Consider the following 19,166-nt stretch of genomic DNA (forward strand, 5'->3'; position numbering starts at 1 on the left):
ACTATTGCAAAAATCAGAATTAGTTTTTCTATGCATCCATTACATATAAAATTCAGTGTTAGACATATTAAATATTAAATTCTACATTGCCTCTCTCTCTCAGCCTCTTTTCCACTTGTCTAATTTCTACCTCTAAAAGGAACATTTTCAAGGTGTCCCCTGTGCCATTTTCACTTCTGGGTGGAAACTGTCATTTCACAAAATCTTAGACAGTCAGAAAATATATCTGGTAAAAGTGGCCCCCTGAGCACAAACACAGATGCCCAGGCTCTGACAGAAACTGTCACAAACTGGTTGAAAACCAAAGCCAGTGTGTGCCTCCCAGCAGGAATGGATTGAGTGGGGTTGGTATCGGTTACATAAACTTTCATCTTTAGATTACTGAGTTTGGATTACGCTGGTGGCAATGAAAGAAATGGCCTGGTTGGTGTTTGGTGACCTCTCTGAGGGGAATTGATTGCTTCAGTCCATTTCTTATGGCTCAGCCTAGAAGTTACCAGGCCTATCTTTTATTGTTAAACTGATCCATTCTAGCTCCACAGGTGTCAGTCAGATCCTTTCAGCTGTGCTCAATTCACCTTTTGAAAAAATCTAGTTTACCGGAAATTCACATAAACCAGGTGGCACGGGCTGTACAAATGGACTGTGAAGCTTCTATGGTAACACAAAGAAGTAAGGGCCAGAAAAGAGGGGTGAAATCAGCTAATCTGTTTCCTCAGCCCCAGTAGCTCAAGCAAGTTTGTCCTCCTTACTGTGTTGTCCAGGCCAGTCCTTAAAAATATATGAGAGAAGGCTTCTACCACCTCCCTCTGGGGACGACTGCACACTCTAACAGACCAATCTGAGCATATTGCTCTGTGTTTCACCTGGTACCAGATACCACTAAAAACTTGACAAGAGGAAACCATTTCCCAGACACAAGTTTCTTGATTGCATCAAGCAGAATAAAGGTTTATTAGAGATACTTTTTCAGGAGAAGGTAAATTACCAATTTTGACACAGATTAACTCAGGTAAGTTGTTATTATGATTAAACACATGCAGCAACACAGAAAAAAGAAGCAAATAGCATGATAGGAGGTGGGCCCCATAGCACAGTAGTGGTGGCATTAGCAGTGTCGGGTAATTCAGAAGAGCACTTCTCCGTGCTATTTGCCTAGATCCACAGTGAATGCTTTAGATGAGCTCTCACTTCATCCAGGGGTAAATCTTAGTTTGGAGAGTCTTTCACTGGAAGATGCCAGTTTCTCTTCTTACTCGGAGACCTTTCTGCTATACCCTGGGGAATGATAAATGGAACCATTATTTTGCTTCAGTAGGAAGTAAAACCTCCCCAGTTCATTCAGCTCTCTTCTCTCTCACATTCACCCTTCACAATTCATAGAGAGAGAGTCCCAGATGTATTTGATCCTGTTTCTTGGCAACATTCCCTGGAATATACCATTGTTGTGTCAGTATGTCCTACCATTCTCCAGTTGCCTTCCAACAAGACGATGAAAGATGAGCTACAGCACCTCAACAACTTTTAACTGAGAGTGGATCTGACAGCTTCTCCGTTGCCTTATTGGTAAGAAGAGGACTGAAGGAACGTTTTCCCTTATACAGTAAGTTCTTACCTTTATCAGCAGACTGGAAAGTCATGACTTGGGGGAGAGAATGTGAAGATGAAGAGTAGCTGTAGCTTGATTTAAGGACTACTCCGCCTCCTCCTACTCCTCCACTTGAGCATTTTCCAGCTCCACTTCCTGATCCAGTCCCTCCTTCCGGGCAACTGTGATGAGAAGAGAATGTTTGGTGAATGAAACAACAACCAACCTTAGACAGCATGGTAGGTTCAGAGAAACCATGTGAATATACTTGTCCTTCAGTGGCTACCAGTCCAGCAAAGGGCCCCGACCTGGCCAGTTCACCTCCCTTGGCTTTCTTCCAGTACCCCCATCATTTCTTCCATGCTGAGAAGCAAAAGTACTTCACTACAAGGCCAGTCAGTCTCCACACCCACCTTCCCCACAATGGATGAGTTACTCTGAGGCTGCCATTGCCAGTGGGCTCTTAAAACAGGCTTTCCTCTATCCCTTGCTTGCAAATCAGGAAATACTTACCTGATTATTTATCAGGCTTGTTTCAAATGAAATTGAACCTGAGGGTATGTCGGGTACTTTGGATAAAAGAAGGAATGACTTGGACTTTTGGCAAAATGTCAGACTGGGTCCTTAACCCAGAGACCACAGCGTAGGTGTTTGCTTTATCCCCCACTGGGCCTGCAGCTTACGTACACAATGTCACACTGTCCTCCTTCCAGCAGACAGCGGTAAGTGTGAATCTCCTGCTCCAGTTGACATTTCACGTCCAGGAGGATCTTGTACTCGTTGTTCTGGGACTCAATTTCGCAACGCAAGTCAGCCAATTGCTGCTCCAAACAGGAGATCTGTTGTTGTATCTGGGACAAGAGTCCGTTGTAGCGACTTTCAGTTTCAGCTAAAGAGGCTTCCAGGTTGTTCCGCTAAGAATTGAAGGAAACAAGCCATAAGTACTTTAGATACAGATTAAATTAAACCCGTTTGGATACAGAAAGTTGAGGATTTCTAATGCAAAGATAAAAGCAAATTGTTGCTAACAATCCGCTGTATCATGCCTTCTGCAGAGACATCAGGCCTGCCTAGACCCATCAATCCAGAAATCCAGGCAGCAGTGTATCCTAGATGAGATAGCAGTGGTGACAAGATCATGTACCTGGCTAAGGTGGGTTTGCAGATCAATCTCCAGGCACTGCAACTGACGTTTAAGCTCAGTGATCTCACTGTTGCACGACTCAATCTGCTGACTGCTTGAGGTGACCTGAGAATTCACCTCCTCAATCTGTAAAGCAAACACAGAATAAAGAACTTCAGAGAGATTTTCAATTGTCAGGTGAGTCTAGTGAACGTACAATGAATGGCTAACAAAGGATGTGGGATAGAGAAGGCCTGGGCAAGTTTTCTAGAGACAGGAATGAATCTCCTCTATTCACTGTAACTCTCCTGTTACTCTAATGCTGCAGCTCCTCACAACTTCTCCCCTGGTATTCATCCGTCCTAACCAGCAGGCTCATCCACTCTTCCCTCAACGCGCCTTAATAATGACAGGTAGCAAGCCCTGTTATTCTGTGAGATATATGCATTGTGTTTGTGTGGGGCCTCCGTCCCCTACATAGTGAGCATTCTACATAAGTGCTGATCACTTTTACAGCATGTGAAACTGAAATCCAATCTCCCCACAGCATTTACATGTGATTCTGAACTAGCGCCTGCATTTTCAGTGGGGAGAATGACAGCTGTGATGCATTTACCTTGCATTCATACCAGTCCTTAACCTCTTTGCGATTTTGTGCGATCATTTTTTCATACTGGCATCTCATATCGTCTAGGATTTTCTTCAGATCTGGGCCAGCGCAGGAATTGACCTCCACATTGACATCACCAGTGCATTTGTTTCTCAGACAATTGAGTTCCTGCAAAGATAATCCAGGTCAGTTTGGTTATGAAGATAGAAAAGTGAGTTGAGCTCTGGGGAGTGTAAGAGGCTCATTTCTGACACTCACAACACCAGTCTGATGCATTTTCTCCATTACACATCCAGCTCTGCTGGGGAAACGGAACCATTTCCAAGCTAAATTCTCTAGTTAGTGCTCCTGAGGTAAGCAACATGGGCGTGTCTTGAGTTGTGTAATGGCCCTTCGCAGCAAATTAAGGAATTTTCGATTGTTCTGGCTAAAAGAGGATTTTTTTCCTGCTTCATCTTCACCTGGGTCTTTGTGTCACTTTGTGTCCTGGATCCTGTCTAATAGCTCTTCTCCTGGGACAACCACACTACCCTGTTAACAGTTATGTTTTCACAACCGCTGCCTTTGTTTGTGTGGCTTTTCCATACACCAAATCCAGCCTGCACATTTCTGCTGCCATTTTCAACAAGTGAGTGGTTTCTAAGATTTGTTTTTTCTTAGTATGTTGGCCCTTTGCATAGTTTTTCCTCATATAATTATAAGTTAAGAGAAGGGAGCTTGGTTCTGTGGTTAGATCTCCTGATCTACTGTTCCTGAATCATTTTTGTGTGTGGCTCTTCCGTACATCATATCCAGCCAGCCCATTTCTGCTTAATTGGGTGAATGAGAAATGAGATCCTACCTCCTCATGGTTCTTCTTCAGACAGCACAGCTCTTCTTTCAGGCACTCCAGCTGCACCTCCAGGTCAGACCTGCACAGGGTCAACTCATCCAGAACTTGGCGTAAGCCATTAATATCAGCCTCTACAGCCTGGCGAAGGGCCAGCTCAGTCTCATACCTATGCCATAGACAAAAAGCACAGAAGACTCACAAGTCAGGATCCTGTAATATGAGCTCTGGTTTGGAATGGGTCTATTCCCCTATCCCTATCCTCTACTGAATTTACCTTATTTCTATGTTACTGTTATGTCTGTGAACACAACAGAACACACTCTGTCTGCTGCCGAGGCTCTCTGATTGTTCAAGGGAAGGATTTGTTATTTGGCTCATAAAAGGCCTTCTTCATCAGTTTTTTCTGTCCCTCTCCTCTCCAATGTCACTGCTACACCAAGGTCGTCGTTGTCATCATCAACATCATCATCAATAACCGTGGACTCAGCGCCCGTTGGTGTCTGATGCCTCTCTCACTATTTCCTTCCATCTTTCCCTGTCCAGTGCAGAGTGTCTTAGTTTCTGTAGACTAGCTCACACCAATCTACTATATCATCTATCCATTCTCTGGGGGGGTCTGCCTCTCCTATTTGAACCGTCCACCCTCTCCTTTTTCTGCACTTCCTATGGGGTATGTTCTTAACTCTTACTTTTTAAAAAAATCTGTGAGCCAGACTCTCAGTTGGTATGAACTCTCATAGCACCAAGGCCATCAATGGGCGCATGTCAATTTACATCGTGTCCCTATATTTAGCCCCAAAAACCTCTCACCTAACTTTTTGTTGCCTCAGACTTCTGTCTTGGAAATGCTGCTATTCTAAGCACTTCTAATGTCGGAGCCCAAAGGCACGTCTGATCTGAGACCACAGCATGTCAGGCTGACCAATATTGTGTCATTGTTCCCTTGTACTCCTGCACTGGTCTGTCTTTACCTAGTGTTGAATTTTGTCCTCTGTGTGGATTGTCAGCTTTTGGGAGTGGTGAGTGGTAAGTGTTTCTGTGTTTGTAGCGTGCCTAGCACAATGGGGTCCTGGTCCATGATGTGGCTTGTTGGTGTCATATTACAAATAATTAATCATAATAATAAAATCTCACAAAAATACCATATGTCATGAGCTGGAAATTCCAGTAGAAACCCCTCCTGCCCTTCTTGGGATATTTCTTAATTTGGGAATAGGAAATTAGGAACAAGAAGCAAAAGCAGGCTTTTTCTTGTAGAGAGAGGTACTCACTTCTGTCTGAAGTCATCACCTGCCATCCTGCTGTTATCAATCTCCACAAGGATCTTGTTGTTGTCCACAGTTGCACAAACAGTCTGGAAAAGAAGAGGGTTCAGGAGACTTTCAGCCCTGATGTCTTTTCACTCTGTTACGCTCAGAGTCACATTGCAAATTTTAGTCTTTTAACAATCCCAGTCTCAAAATTCAGACAGATAAGAAGCACAGAAGATTTCTCATGCCAGGAGAAAGGTTTGAGAAATGTCCCAGTTTGTGAAAAGAAATAGGTGAAAGGAATAAATGTGTAAAAATACTGTGAAATACTAATGATTTCAAAATGATAAGTAGTACTCCCTGATACCTGCTATAACAAACCTCATGTTTTCCAAGTTGATCTAGAGTTACAGGTGAGCATTTGGCAGGAATCTCTCTCCTGTAGCCTGTGATTCTGTCTACTTTGATCTCCCAAGATGACTAACCCCTCTTCAGAATAGATGTGGGAAATAATTTTTACAAACATTAAATTGCCCATTCAAACCTATTGGTGACAAAGCAGTCTTCTTTCTTACTGGTCTGTAATGAAATGGAATATACCCCTCCCTCGCCCCCAGTTCTGTACAGAAGCTCAAACTTGTTTAAAACAGATATGAGATTCTTATCAAAATCTGGGTAATCTGATGATAGGATAAAATGTAATAATAACAATAACTCAGTAGGTTAATGAATAAATTCTCTTTTCCTCTTCCTTTTGGATATAAATATATTAAAGCATCCCATTAAACATTTCATTCATTCTGACCAGCCCGACATTGTTCCCTGAATATGTAACCCTATTTTTCTTTCTACAAATGTGGTCCAGAAAGGGCAAACTATAAACAAGCTCATGATTTTTCCACAGATTTACTCATATTTCATAGTAGTTACCTTAATTAACATCAGAAGAACATTTTGCCAAAGAGAAAAAATGCCTCTGACAAATGCCATAGGATTGGAACACAGACTAATAGTGAAGATCTTACAATGCAGAATGCATCCAAAATAACATTACCTCTTTTTCAAGATCGTCTATTTGCTTGTAGTAGCAGCTGTAATCCCTCAATATGTTGGCATGTCCATGATCTGCATACCACTCCCTGATTTTGCACTCAAGGGTGGCATTTTCTTCCTCCAGGCATCGCACCTTTTCCAGGTAAGCAGCCAGACGGTCATTGAGGTTCTGCATGGTCAGCTTTTCATCACAGGGGGCAAACATGCCGTCTCCACAAACACCGCCACCAAGAAAGCCACCACCAATTGCACTGCTAACGCCACCACCAAAACCACCTCCATAGCCACACTGGATGGCGCCACCACTCAGCGCACTGCTGGAACCCCCTCCACAGATGTATCCTGGCAAACATCCAGCTAAGAGAGTTCCATAGCTGCCTCCAGAGAAATTACCACCACTCAGTCCTGCTCCACAACCTGCACCACCACTGAAACTCATGCCTGAGAATCCTCTACCACTGCCTATGCCACAGGCGCTATATCTTCCAGAAGAGACTGAAGAAATCTTTCCTGCCCCTCCACCTCCAGCCACACAGCTACCACCACTGCTCCTCCCTTTGGTAGAGAGAGTAACAGTCTGCCTGGTGCTGTAGCTCATAGCGACAGCAAGTGAGAGTCCAACGCAAGGCCCAAAGCAAGAGGCACGACCTGATATGAATTCAGACTGCGCATTTTGTCTCCCCACTGACCTCCATTTATACCTTCCACAGTGGGTGTCACCAGCAGGGTGTTCCCTCTTCCCATGGGCTGTTACTCTTTCTGTTTATGCCAAGAATAATTCCCCAAAGGGAGCTTCTTTCCAGAAGTCCCATTACACAAGGAAGTTAAGTTACACATCAGCAGATTGTTTCAAAAATTCATTAGCGATAATGTTTTATTAATCATCAGCTTTTCCTTATGATGAAAACCTCCCAACAAGAAGCTAGGAAAAATACCTCCCTCAATTACATGTGATGAATAAAGGATAGACCATGTTGCAACAGTGAGCTCTTTATCTGTCCTTTTTCTATTTTAATTTGTGTTTTGTCTTTAATAAGCATGTTTTTCATATGATATTCTGGATTGTAGATAGAGAAGATACAAGGTAATAAACTCCTGATACAGGGCATACAATGTGAAACTGATCTGCTGATAGCAGTGAAGGAACAACTCTGGCTCTATGAGGATAGACTAAGTGAGAGCAAATAGTTTTGGGGGTTTTTTTTCCATTGCTAATGCTAGATTAAAGTGATCAAGGAAAATAAAGTGGAAAGAACTTTATAGAAATTGGTGTCAAATTATTCTGATTTGCTCTGAGAGGTTGGACACCACTATTGCAGGTGAGTGTTAGAAGAGGATTCACTAGAAATGGCTCGGAAGGCCACTAACATTTGCACAAGAGGACATCTTACTGATGGGGTGCATTTCTCTTCAAGTTCACGAAGGAACACATTCCCTAGCAGATGGACATTTACTAGCAACTATTTGTAGTAGTTGGACTTTGTCTTGTATACCCCCAATTAGCCCTTTAAAATATTGTGATCAATGCTCACTTATATAGACTGTGATAAGGAAGGGGAAGCCTATCCAACCCCTAATTATGTAGCACCAGACATGAAATTCGCAGAGCGTTAAAGTAATTCTTCCAGTAGGGTTATGTGTTGGAGTACAGTGATGAAGTGACTGCTCCAGCTCCCCAAGGGAAGCTACTGCTGACCCAGGAATTGTATCTGGAGTTGCTGAATGAGGCTTTAAACACAAGCCTTTGGATAAGTGACTCAGTCCTTCCCAGACACAAGTCAGCAAAGACTCAATCAAGAGGAAGGAGATAAGAGGGAAAATCTAATCTAATTTTCATCTCTTGCATGGTGGAATACAATTGGAGTTATGGCAAGGCTCTATGGGTGAAAATAAAGTAATGTAATGTTTCTCTTGCCTTACTCTTGGTTTTTCTGAATAAGATAACTGAAAAAGGATCCAGTAACAGTCCACAGCAGCAACTGTTTCTGGAAGAAGTTGCATTCCTTTTGCTCTTTCAGGGGTATCAGTTTAGCACTACAGAGTTCCCTTTTCTTGTCATCTCACCCATTGCCTGAGTTACATGCTGCATAAACAGAAGTTCACTGTTAGTTCCACATTGATTACTTTAGGGGAATCCTTATCCGGGAGGTTGCTGGATATTCAAATATTCTGGATAATAGAGAGGTATACCCAGCATGCATAACAGTAAAGAAAAACAAGATTAGCTGTGAAGGAACAAACAAAAATGATGCAGAGTGCTTTATTTCCCAACAACAGCAGTATTGTATACTGTAAACTTTTACTGTATCTGTCATATTTATGTGTATTTACTTTCACTATACTGTAATAAAGGAAAACATAACTAAAATTTACTTATGGTTAAAATGCTGGTTATTTGAGAGTTCCAGATGATAGAAAGCCAGTTAAGGGAGAGTTTCAACAGTAATAACATAGTTCAACATTTTTCTGCACTGATTAAGCCTCAGTTGGAGTATCGCATCCAGTTCTGGGCACCACATTTCAGGAGGGATAAGGAGAAATTGGAGAAGGTCCAGAGAAGAGCAACAAGAACGATTAAAGGTCTAGCGAATATGAGCTGTGAGGGGAGACTAAAAAAATAAGCTTGTTTAGAAAAGAGAAGACTGAGAGACATGATAGCGGTTTTCAAGTCGCTAAAAGAGGGTTACAAGGAGGAGGGAGAAAAATTGTTCTTCTTCGAGTGGTCCGTGTGGGTGCTCCACATTAGGTGTCGGGCTCGCCCCAGCGCCGCAGATTGGAAATTTCCAGCTGTGTCTCATCAGGTTGCGCATGCGCTGATGCACACTGGTCCTTCACGTGCTTTCGGTCACATGCACAATCCAGTTCATGCCATTTCCTCTCAACCGCCAACGGCTGCAGACAGAATCCACTCTGGCTCCAACGCCTGAGACAGATAAATCCGTTATAATATAGTTATTAGTTGCTTCTCTCATTTTTCTAAGACTTTTAAGGTTGTTTCTTGTATATAGTTTAAAAAAAAAGAAGGGGGAGGCAAAGAAAGAATAAGAAAAAGAGGCAGCCGCCTCGGGCGGTTCGCTGTCTTAGAGACTGTAGACGTTATCTGCTTTGTAGCCATTTAATAGCTGTTAACTGCCTTATTTAACATTGAAAGGGGTTAAGCACCCGGAAAGAGATGTCTTCGCCAGGGTTTAAGAAATGTGAGGCATGCCGCGAGGCTATGCCTGCCTCCGATGGGCATGGTAAATGCAGTTGCTGTCTGGGAGAGGCCCATGTTCCCCAGAAATGTCCTCTCTGCTCTAAACTAACGGCCAGAGCAAGAAAGGACAGGGAAATGAGATTAAAGATGATTCTATTTGACAAGGCCCTCCAGCCTGAGCCATCAGAGAAGTCCCAGAAGGAAGGGCCCTCAGGGCCGCATAAGAGGAAGGCTACCTCCTTAACCTCCTCTACGCATAAGAAAAAGAAGCTATCCCCAACTCAATCCTTGCTGGTGGTACCTGTAGGCAGGGCAAGCGAGGCACAAGGCCGTGAATCACTGGCTGCTCAAAGCAGCGGAAAGGCCACACAACATGGAGCAGTGCCTGGGGCCCTGACCAGTAAACAGTCGGCACTGAGAATCCTGCAGGCGCTGACATGGCAGGCACCAGAGGCTATGGCACCGAGCCTTGCGGCACTGACAGTACCGGAACCGGAGTCCCCGGCATGGGACCCGACGGTGCCAGAGGCACCTACTCGCATGGAACCGCGTGCAGCGGCACCAGGCATGGCACCAACAACCGCACCGAGGTCCCTGGCACCGGAGATGATGGCACCCGCCTTTCAAATGCATGGGCGGGGCAAGGCAAGTTCCAAGACCAGGCACAGTAGTTCATCCCCTGACTTTCTTGGAGTACCACAGTCTCCTAGCTCTCCTCCCGAGATGGGTAGGCCAGGGCGGGCAGCAACACCAACAGCTTTCCTGAGACCTCCCTCTCCATTTCTTCAACCACCATCTCCCTGGCTCAGACATCCTTCACTGGTCTCCATAACGGAACCACATGAGCACTTCTATAGAGCATCCCCACCTATTTCAACATCATCAAGGCGATCACGCTTCTCTCGGCACTATACATATAGGCACCGGTCATGGTCTAGATCTCCATCACTGGGACCCTGCCCCTTCTGTTACAGCCGCTCATATTACGGCAAACATTATCGGCACTGGGGCTCAAGATCGAGGGGCAGATCCCCGCCTCAACCTTCAGTGCATGCCTACATACCTCCTCTCCCTTCAAAAAGAACACAGGCCTCTCCAGCGGGGATGGGTCCAGAGTCATTGGACCTCCCCCTATAATCCTAAAGGGAAAGGGCACACGAGGTGTCTGAGGAACCAGAGAAGGTTTATCACAGTGACGCCTCTTCATTCTCCCCAGATGAGGCGGTTGTCCCTGGGGATGTCTCTCCCCCGGACGACCTCAGACAGTTCCAAGAGCTTTTCAAGAGGGTGGCACACACTCAGGACATACAGATTGCAGAAGTGCAGGAGAAACATCACAAACTCCTCAAAAACCTAAGATCCCCCCGCATCATCTAAGATAGCCATCCCACTAGACAAAGCCATTATGGAAGCAGCCACAAATATATGGCAGACCCCTGCCTCCATTCCACCTACAAACAAAAGGGTAGATAAGAAGTACTTTGTACCATCCAAAAGTATGGAATTTCTGTTTAACCACCCCCAACCAAATCACTAGTAGTTGAATCCTCACAACACATATCTAAGGCACCACAATACAAATCTGTGGGGTCCGACAAGGATGCAAGGAAACTGGACTTATTTGGGAGGAAGGTTTACTCCTCCTCCACATTATTACTGCGAATGGCTAACTACACTGCCCACCTGTCAAATCATAACTTCGACAGCTACACTAAACTTACCTTCTGTATGGACTTCCTCCTGGATGATAAGAAACCGGTCTTGAAAGCTATAGTCCAGGAGGGCTATGCAGCTTCACGAACAGGTGTCCAGATCACCCTGGACATAGCGGATGCAGCGCCATGCTCCACAGCTACAGCTGTGGTGATGCGTAGAGAGTCGTGGCTCCAGACGTCTGGCATCCCCAAAGATCTGCAAACGAAAATCATAGATCTCCCATTTGATAAGGAAAAACTATTCGCTGACTCAACTGATTCGGTCCTACATTCCAGTAAGGATTCGAGGACCACACTCAGAACACAGGAGAACACACTCAGAACACAGGAGAAAGAAATGCTACCCTCAACAAAGGCGTTATGCCTATCAACCCCAGTGCTCGCAATATCAGCGGGGTTACGATCAGGAGCTCCACCACCAACAACAACAGCATAGGGCATCCAGGCGGCATCCCCAACAAGGGCGTACACCATCGGGGCAAGCCCAAGACGGCAAGTTTGATGGTCATGTCGAGGACTGCAATACCAAGACCATCCCTCACTGCCAATCACAGCATATGTTCCACCACCAACCCAAACCATTTTATCCTCAATGGCAAAGCATCACGACAGACAAATGGGTGCTGGAAATTATAGCTAAGGGATACACCATCCCCTTCTGATCCCTACCGCCACCAAAACCCCCTACTCAGTCCCTTCCCCGCGACCCCTCTCATGAGACAAGGTTGAAGCAAGAGGCAGACCACCTCACATTTATAGGGGTGGTGGAGAGAGTCCCGGAAGAATTCCAAGGGAAAGGCTTCTACTCCCGATACTTTCTGACAGAGAAAAAAAACAGGAGGCTGGAGGCCAATCCTGGACTTATGGCTCTCAACCCGTACTTGTGCAAACAGCGCTTCAAGATGACTACAATTGCCTCCATAGTCACGGCACTGAACAATGGAGATTGGTTCATAGCCCTCGACTTACAAGATGCGTATTTCCATATAACAATCCACCCAGCACACAGGCGCTTTCTCCGCTTCAAAGTGGACATGGAGCACTTCCAATACAGGGCCCTCTCATTCTGTCTTTCTTCAGCGCCCAGAGTCTTCACCAAAATGCTTGCAGTAGTATCAGCTCACCTACACCGACAGGGCGTGTTTATTTTTCCATATCTGGACGACTGCCTCCTGAAAGGGGTCTCAAGGGCAGATGTTCTGCGCATGATAGACATCACTACAAGGACTTTCCTCTCACTGGGCCTAGTCATCAATTTCCAGAAATCGACGACGGAGCCCACACAAAACATAGAATTCATAGGGGACGCCTAGACTCTACTACGTCAAGAGTATATCTGCCTGATGCCCGCTTTCGCACCATCAAATCCCTGGTGCAGGTAATGACGTACAGCCCCACAGTGCCAATCCTAACCTGCCTACAGCTCCTGGGGCACATGGCAGCCACCATGTTTGTGGTGCAGAATGCCAGGCTACATATGCGAGGCCTACAGCACTGGCTGGCGAACGTTTACGGGCCAATGGTTCATACCATCCCCAAAACGGTATCACCCACAATGGAGGTGCGAAAGTCGCTGGCATGATGGGCAGACCCTGAGAACTTACGTTAGGGGTGCCATTCCACCAACTGCAAATAGCGGTTTTTCTCACAACGGACGCATCCCACATAGGATGGGGAGCGCACATGGGTAACAAAGTGACACGGGGCAATGGTCCCCCGTGGAGACGGCGATGCACATAAACGTATTGGAACTCAGAGCTGTGTTCAATGCATGCAGGCGCTTCCGAAAACACCTGCGGGGCAAAGTAGTCGGAGTCAATACTGACAACACCTCCACAATGTTCTATATCAGTCATCAAGTCAGGGCCAGATCTCGTGCGCTATGCGCAGAGGTAGTCCGATTGTGGAACTGGTGCATTGCGAACAACATAACACTCAAAGCCTTATATCTGCCGGGTGTCCACAATGTGAAAGCGGACCAACTAAGCAGACACTTTGCTCTCACACACGAGTGGCAAATCCGCTCCAATCTGCTCCGCGAAGAATTTCACAGGTGGGAGTTTCCCCAGATCGACTTGTTTGCCACCTACACCAACAAGAAATGCCTGCAATATTGTTCCAGAGCAGGCATTGGGCAATGTTCTTTGGGGGACGCCTTCATGCTTTCATGGAAGGGTGCCCTGTTGTACGCATTTTCTCCCACAAAGCTCATTCACAAGGTCCTAGAGAAAGCCAGAAGGGAGAAAGCGCGCATGATACTTATAGCCCCAACATGGGATTGACAGCAATGGTTTCCCTTGCTCCTATGTATATCAGGCTGCCCGCCACTCCCCCTCCCGATAGTGCTGGACCTTCTCACGCAGAGTCAGGGGTCCATAGTGCACCCCCATCCTCAAATGCTTTGCCTACAAGCATGGCTAATCCATGGCTCAGCGCCTTAGAGAAAACATGCTCAGAAGGAGTAAAAGAAGTTCTGGAGTGCAGTTGGCGGGCCTCCACCAGGAGGACTTACACACATAAATGGAAACGTTTTATATCCTGGTGTTCGTCCAAGCAATTGGCTCCTCTGGATGTTTCTGTTCCCACACTCCTGGAGTACTTACTGGAGCTGAAACAAGGTGGACTCTCTCTATTGTCATTAAAGGTCCACCTTGCGGCTATATCAGCATTCCCACATATAGAGGAGGGGCCAACCATATTTGCCCATCCCATTACCACACGGTTTCTAAAAGGGCTCGCAAACCTATACCCCCCCATGGAAACTGTTATCGTCTTCGTGGAGCTTGGACTTGGTCCTCGACACGTTGTCTAGACCACCCTTTGAACCATTGGCCACAGTGCCTCTCCGGCTACTTACCATAAAAGCAACCTTTCTTCTCGCAATTACATCAGCCCGCAAAGTGAGCAAACTCGCAGCAATAATGGCGATGCCACCCTATATGATTTTTTCAAAGGAGGCGGCGACTTTACAATTACACCCGGCCTTCATTCCAAAGATTGCCTCAGATTTCCACATTAACGAACCAATAGTTTTACCTTCGTTTTATCCGAAACCGCATACCTCTAGTAAGGAAGCACGGCTGCATGCACTTGATGTGAGGAGAGCATTGGCCTTTTACATAGACAGAACTAAGCCCTTCTGCAAAACAGACAGGCTCCTGGTGTCGATTGCACCCAGATCAAAAGGGGAAGGCCTATCTTCACAAAGAATTTCAAACAACATCGTATCCTGCATAAAACTGTGCTACGAGCTCCGTAAGACCCCTCTGCTAGCTCCGCCCAGGGCTCACTCTACTAGAGCAATGGCGACATCGACAGCCTCCTTCAAAGGAGTCGCATTAAAGGACATCTGCAGAGCGGTGACATGGTCATCCTACGACACCTTCACCAAGCACTATGCGATGCACCAGGTGTTGGACAAGGATATGCATCTATCAACAGCACTCCTTTCAAGGGCAAGCTGCACATAAATCTGGTACCCACCTCCACTTGTGGGGTCACTGCTGGGTAATCACCTAATGTGGAGCATCCACAGGGACCACTCAAAGAAGAAAGAGAAGTTACTCACTTGTGTGGTAACAATGGTTCTTCAAGATGTGTCCCCATGGGTGCTCCACTACCCACCTGTTCCTCTCTGCTTCGGAGTTCTGCTTTGTGTCTTTCAGGAGCTTCTGTGGCGGTTGATTGAGGAACTGGCATGAACCGGATCGCCCATGTGACTGAAAGCGCGTGAAGGACCGGCGCCCATCGGTGCATGCTTGACCCGACGAGACACAGCTGGAAATTTCCAATCTGCAGCGCAGGGGCATGCCCGACACCTAGTGTGGAGCACCCATGGGGACACATCTCGAAGAACCATTGTTACCACACAAGTGAGTAACTTCTTTTTCTCCTTGGCCTCCGAGGATAGAAAAAAGAGCAATGGGTTTAAACTGCAGCAAGGAGGATTAGGTTGGACATTAAGAAAAACTTCCTAACTCTCAGGGTGGTTAAACATTGGAATAAATTGCCTAGGGAGGTCGTGGAATCTCCATCATTGGAGATATTTAACAGCAGGTTAAATAGACATCTATCAGGGATGATCTAGATGGTGCTTGGCCCTGCAACAAGGGCAGGGACAGGACTCAATGACTTCTCGAGGTCCCTTCCAGTTCTAGTGTTCTATGATTCTACTGCATATTTGTATTAGCTAAACAGGCTGGTGTTTGATGCACAAGTCTTGCCTGACATCAGAGAGGGAAATGCATTTATGTTTGCTAGTCATGTTACTAACTTTGACTATCTCCTGTTCTCTGTGATAGGAAACTATCCGCTTCTTCGAAACTTGCATCATCATATGTTACTCTTATTCCCACCAAAATGATTAATTCCCTGCTGCACCTTCCGACTGATGGCTCTTTGTAACAATGGGCAGAGTTAGTTTTCAGGAAATCTCTCTCTTTCTGTCTGGCTGTTTTATTCATCAAAACGCCACTGCAAAATATTTTCTCTAAGAGCCCCTGTGTTCTCCATGAGGAGGGTGTGTCCAAGCCAGCAGAGTCTTTCTTTCACAAGGATTGCTTCAGTGATATTTCTGCAGCCTGATACACATGATCTTATCACTTGTTTTCATTATCGTATACAATTTGCATACTAGGTACCTGGCGTCGTCAATTACATTTTTTTCCATTTCTGTGATGTGCAAATAAAGAGTAATTGACAATCATTATGCTACAGTAACAAAACAAAAAGCAGTCAAGTAGCACTTTAAAGACTAGCAAAATAGTTTATTAGGTGAGCTTTTGTGGGATAGACTCACTTCTTCTGAAGAAGTGGGTCTGTCCCACAAAAGCTCACCTAATAAACTATTTTGCTAGTCTTTAAAGTGCTGCTTGACTGCTTTTTGTTTTGATAGTGTATAGACTAACACAGCTCCCTCTCTGTTACTATGCTACAGTAAATGTGACTTTAATTTTTGTGCATGGGTGTGGGATACTGTGCAAACTGCCGTTTTGGGATTGCAACATTTCTGATTCAGACCATGACTGCTGATCAGGCTAATGGCCGCTGATCAGTAATAACCATGTACGACAAGATTTTAGGGGGGTAAATTAAATCATTACTGTGATGAATTTAGCAATTGTTGATTGTGGTCGCAAATCTTAAATACGCCTTTGAAAGTGCAGGGTTTGAACATTACTCCAGTTCTATTCACATTGATAGTTCATAGCTCTGAGTTATCTCGGCATACCTTGCTAGTGGTGAAGTGGAGGAGGTCTGTTAGAGCATGGGTAATGAGAGCAGAGTCATCTACTCTTTGATGCTCAACCTTAATCTCCTTAGTAACAGATTTTGCATCTTACTGAAGAGGAATTTTCACACTACTTTGGAAAGAGAGGCTGCTGAACTCTCATTTGTATTCAAATTCGACACATTAACACGTGGTTTGAACCAGGATGGGAATTTTTAAGTCATTATAAGGGCTCTTTTGCATACTTGGCTTAATCTAATTGTTGACTCTTCCCCACCTCTTCTGCCCCTCTGCTCTCTGATTTGCTCACCTTGATGATATTTTTCTGATTTGTCAATCTTGATTACTATTTTTGGTTCTCTGTACCTTAAATATTGAGTCTGTTCTGGTCTGGCTATGGTCTGAAGAAGTGGGTCTGTCCCATGAAAGCTCATCACCTAATAAATTATTCTGTTAGTCTTTAAAGTGTTACTGGACTGCTTTTTTGTTTTAACCTCCTTAGTTCCTTTTTGGGAGGGTGTTGCTTGCTGAATCTGCTGATATTTCACATTGCAGTAAAAAATGTTTGGCAATTACATGGCTGGGGGCATCAGGGCAAAGAAGAATTCAAAAAAAAACCAACTTACATTAGGAAACTCCGGGAAGAATAGAGTAGAATTAAAGGCACAGCCAGTTTAACTTCTTTCTACATTTTCGTTCTGGGAGCTGTGTGCAGTGATGGGGTAGGAAAGGAGGCAAAGGAGGCAATGCCAGAATCTGCAGCTGGACATGGGAATGTGCTGGTAGTGAAGTGAGCAACGGTGCTGGACTATTTTAAGCACTTCGAACACCTGACATTCAGGTAGTCAGTCCAATGCACGTAGTGTAGGTAGGTAGATAGATAGATAGATAGATCAGTTTTCAGCAGGCTAAAGTAGCCTCATGGGGTGCAAATATGTGGGGCAGTTGGGTGATGAGGGGTTTGGAACGGGTGCCATATGAAGAGAGATTAAGAAGACTGCAACTTTTCAGCTTGGAAAAGAGACTAAGGGGATCTGTAAAATTGTGACTGGTGTGGAAAAAATGAATAAGGAAAAGCTATTTACTTGTTCCCATAACATAAGAACTAGGGGTCATCAAATGAAACTAATGGGCAGCAGGTTTAAAACTAACAAAAGGAAGTTTCTGTTCATGCAGCACACGATCCGCCGGTGGAACTCTTGTCCAGAGAACTTTGTGAAGACCAGGATTTTAACACCCTTCTAAAAAGAACTAGATAAATTCATGGAGATTATGTCCATCAGTGGCTAGGATGGGTAGGAATGGTGTCCCTAACCTCTGTTTGTTAGAAGGATGGAAATGGATGACAGGAGAGGGATTACTTGATGGTTACCTGTTCTGTTCACTCCCTCTGGGGCATCTGGCATTGGCCGCTGTCTGAAGAAGGGACACTGGCTAGATAGACCTTTGGTCTGACTCAGTGTGGCCATTTTTAAGTTCTGAAAATGAGCAATTTACATTTCATTCAAATATGTCACTCCTATTTTTCAACATATTTTGTTTCATTCTGAAAGTGAGTAGAGCTTCAAAAACAAGTTTGAATTGTTTTTGAGGGCTGCTGCCCTTTACTGCAACTTTCCCACTTTCCCTCCAATACTAAACACACCCAGGTTTTTAACCTTTCCTCATAAATCAGGTCTTCTAAAGTTTTTATTAGTTTTGTTGCTCTCTGGTAAATATGATCACAAGGGAATATCAAGAGACTTATCATATGTTCCGTGAACATTTTATGCATAATATGCAAGTAATTTGGTTATCTTATAAGGTAAGTAGGAAAATAAGAACTGAAATGACATTAGTGTTTGTAGATTTATATTTAATTTATTCTACTGTTATAGCATGACAGAAATAGAGAGGAATTCTGTACAGAGAGGGATTTGGAGTAATTCTGATAAATATAACCAAATGTCTCTGTGTATGTCATGAAACTGGGAGATCCTCAAACTGAACATTTCATGGAAGAAAAACCTCCATCTCTCCAGGAGAGAGCCCATTGTGCAGATATTTTAATGCCTGAACTGGTCAGTTAAATTGCAGTAGGCCCAGTGCTGCAGCCTGGCTCTTTCTGAGTAACATTTATGAAAGTACTAACCCTACTGAAGTCAGTAATATAACTTTGTGGGTGCCTCTCAGTGTGACTCAGGTTTGCAGAATTGAGTCCAGGATCCTTCACTTTAATTAACACTTCTGCCAGCTGTTACATTTTGTTCATCCTCAAGCAACGTGTCCCAACTGTGTCCTTCGCCTTCATAAAATCCTATCAAGTTCTTCACTCAGCCATATTATTTTGTTAGTCTTTAAAGTGCTACTGGACTGCTTTTTTGCTTTGATGGCCATACCCAGGTATTTCTTAGCAATCCACTGCTTGACAAAACATTCCCTAAGACTCTTTATGCTGCTTTTGAGAAAACTGTCCCTCCCTCAAACTTGTCGCTCCCTCTTGTGCTCTCACTTCACTCAGCTTCAGAACAACTCTGTCTCTGTCTGCCCATGGATGACTCTTGGAGTTCACAGTATATACCTCCAAGGG

The 19,166-nt window shown here is 44.7% G+C and overlaps 1 protein-coding gene across 1 annotated transcript; it reads right to left on the bottom strand.

The window, feature by feature from the left end:
- Positions 1 to 1,708: 1,708 nt before the first annotated feature.
- On the bottom strand, positions 1,709 to 6,949 carry LOC142002526 (keratin, type I cytoskeletal 17-like). The gene is made up of 8 exons (XM_074978703.1): positions 6,906 to 6,949; positions 6,458 to 6,746; positions 5,425 to 5,507; positions 4,163 to 4,319; positions 3,328 to 3,489; positions 2,733 to 2,858; positions 2,256 to 2,502; positions 1,709 to 1,770 (listed from the first exon to the last, which is right to left on the bottom strand). The coding sequence occupies exons 2-8, from the start codon at positions 6,659 to 6,661 to the stop codon at positions 1,709 to 1,711; spliced, it is 1,041 nt and encodes a 346-aa protein (XP_074834804.1). The 5' UTR covers positions 6,662 to 6,746; positions 6,906 to 6,949.
- Between the last annotated feature and the right edge of the window lie 12,217 nt (positions 6,950 to 19,166).

This window comes from Carettochelys insculpta, chromosome 28, assembly GCF_033958435.1.
Source record: "Carettochelys insculpta isolate YL-2023 chromosome 28, ASM3395843v1, whole genome shotgun sequence".
NCBI classification, from domain to species: domain Eukaryota; kingdom Metazoa; phylum Chordata; order Testudines; family Carettochelyidae; genus Carettochelys; species Carettochelys insculpta.

Coding starts and splice junctions, on each gene's coding strand:
- LOC142002526 (XM_074978703.1), bottom strand. CDS start 6,661: ATGTTTGCCCCCTGTGATGAAAAGCTGACCATGCAGAACCTCAATGAC. Junction 4,320..5,424: donor GGTGATGACTTCAGACAGAA/GTGAGTACCTCT, acceptor TCTATGGCATAG/GTATGAGACTGAGCTGGCCC. Junction 2,859..3,327: donor AGGACTGGTATGAATGCAAG/GTAAATGCATCA, acceptor TTTGCTTTACAG/ATTGAGGAGGTGAATTCTCA.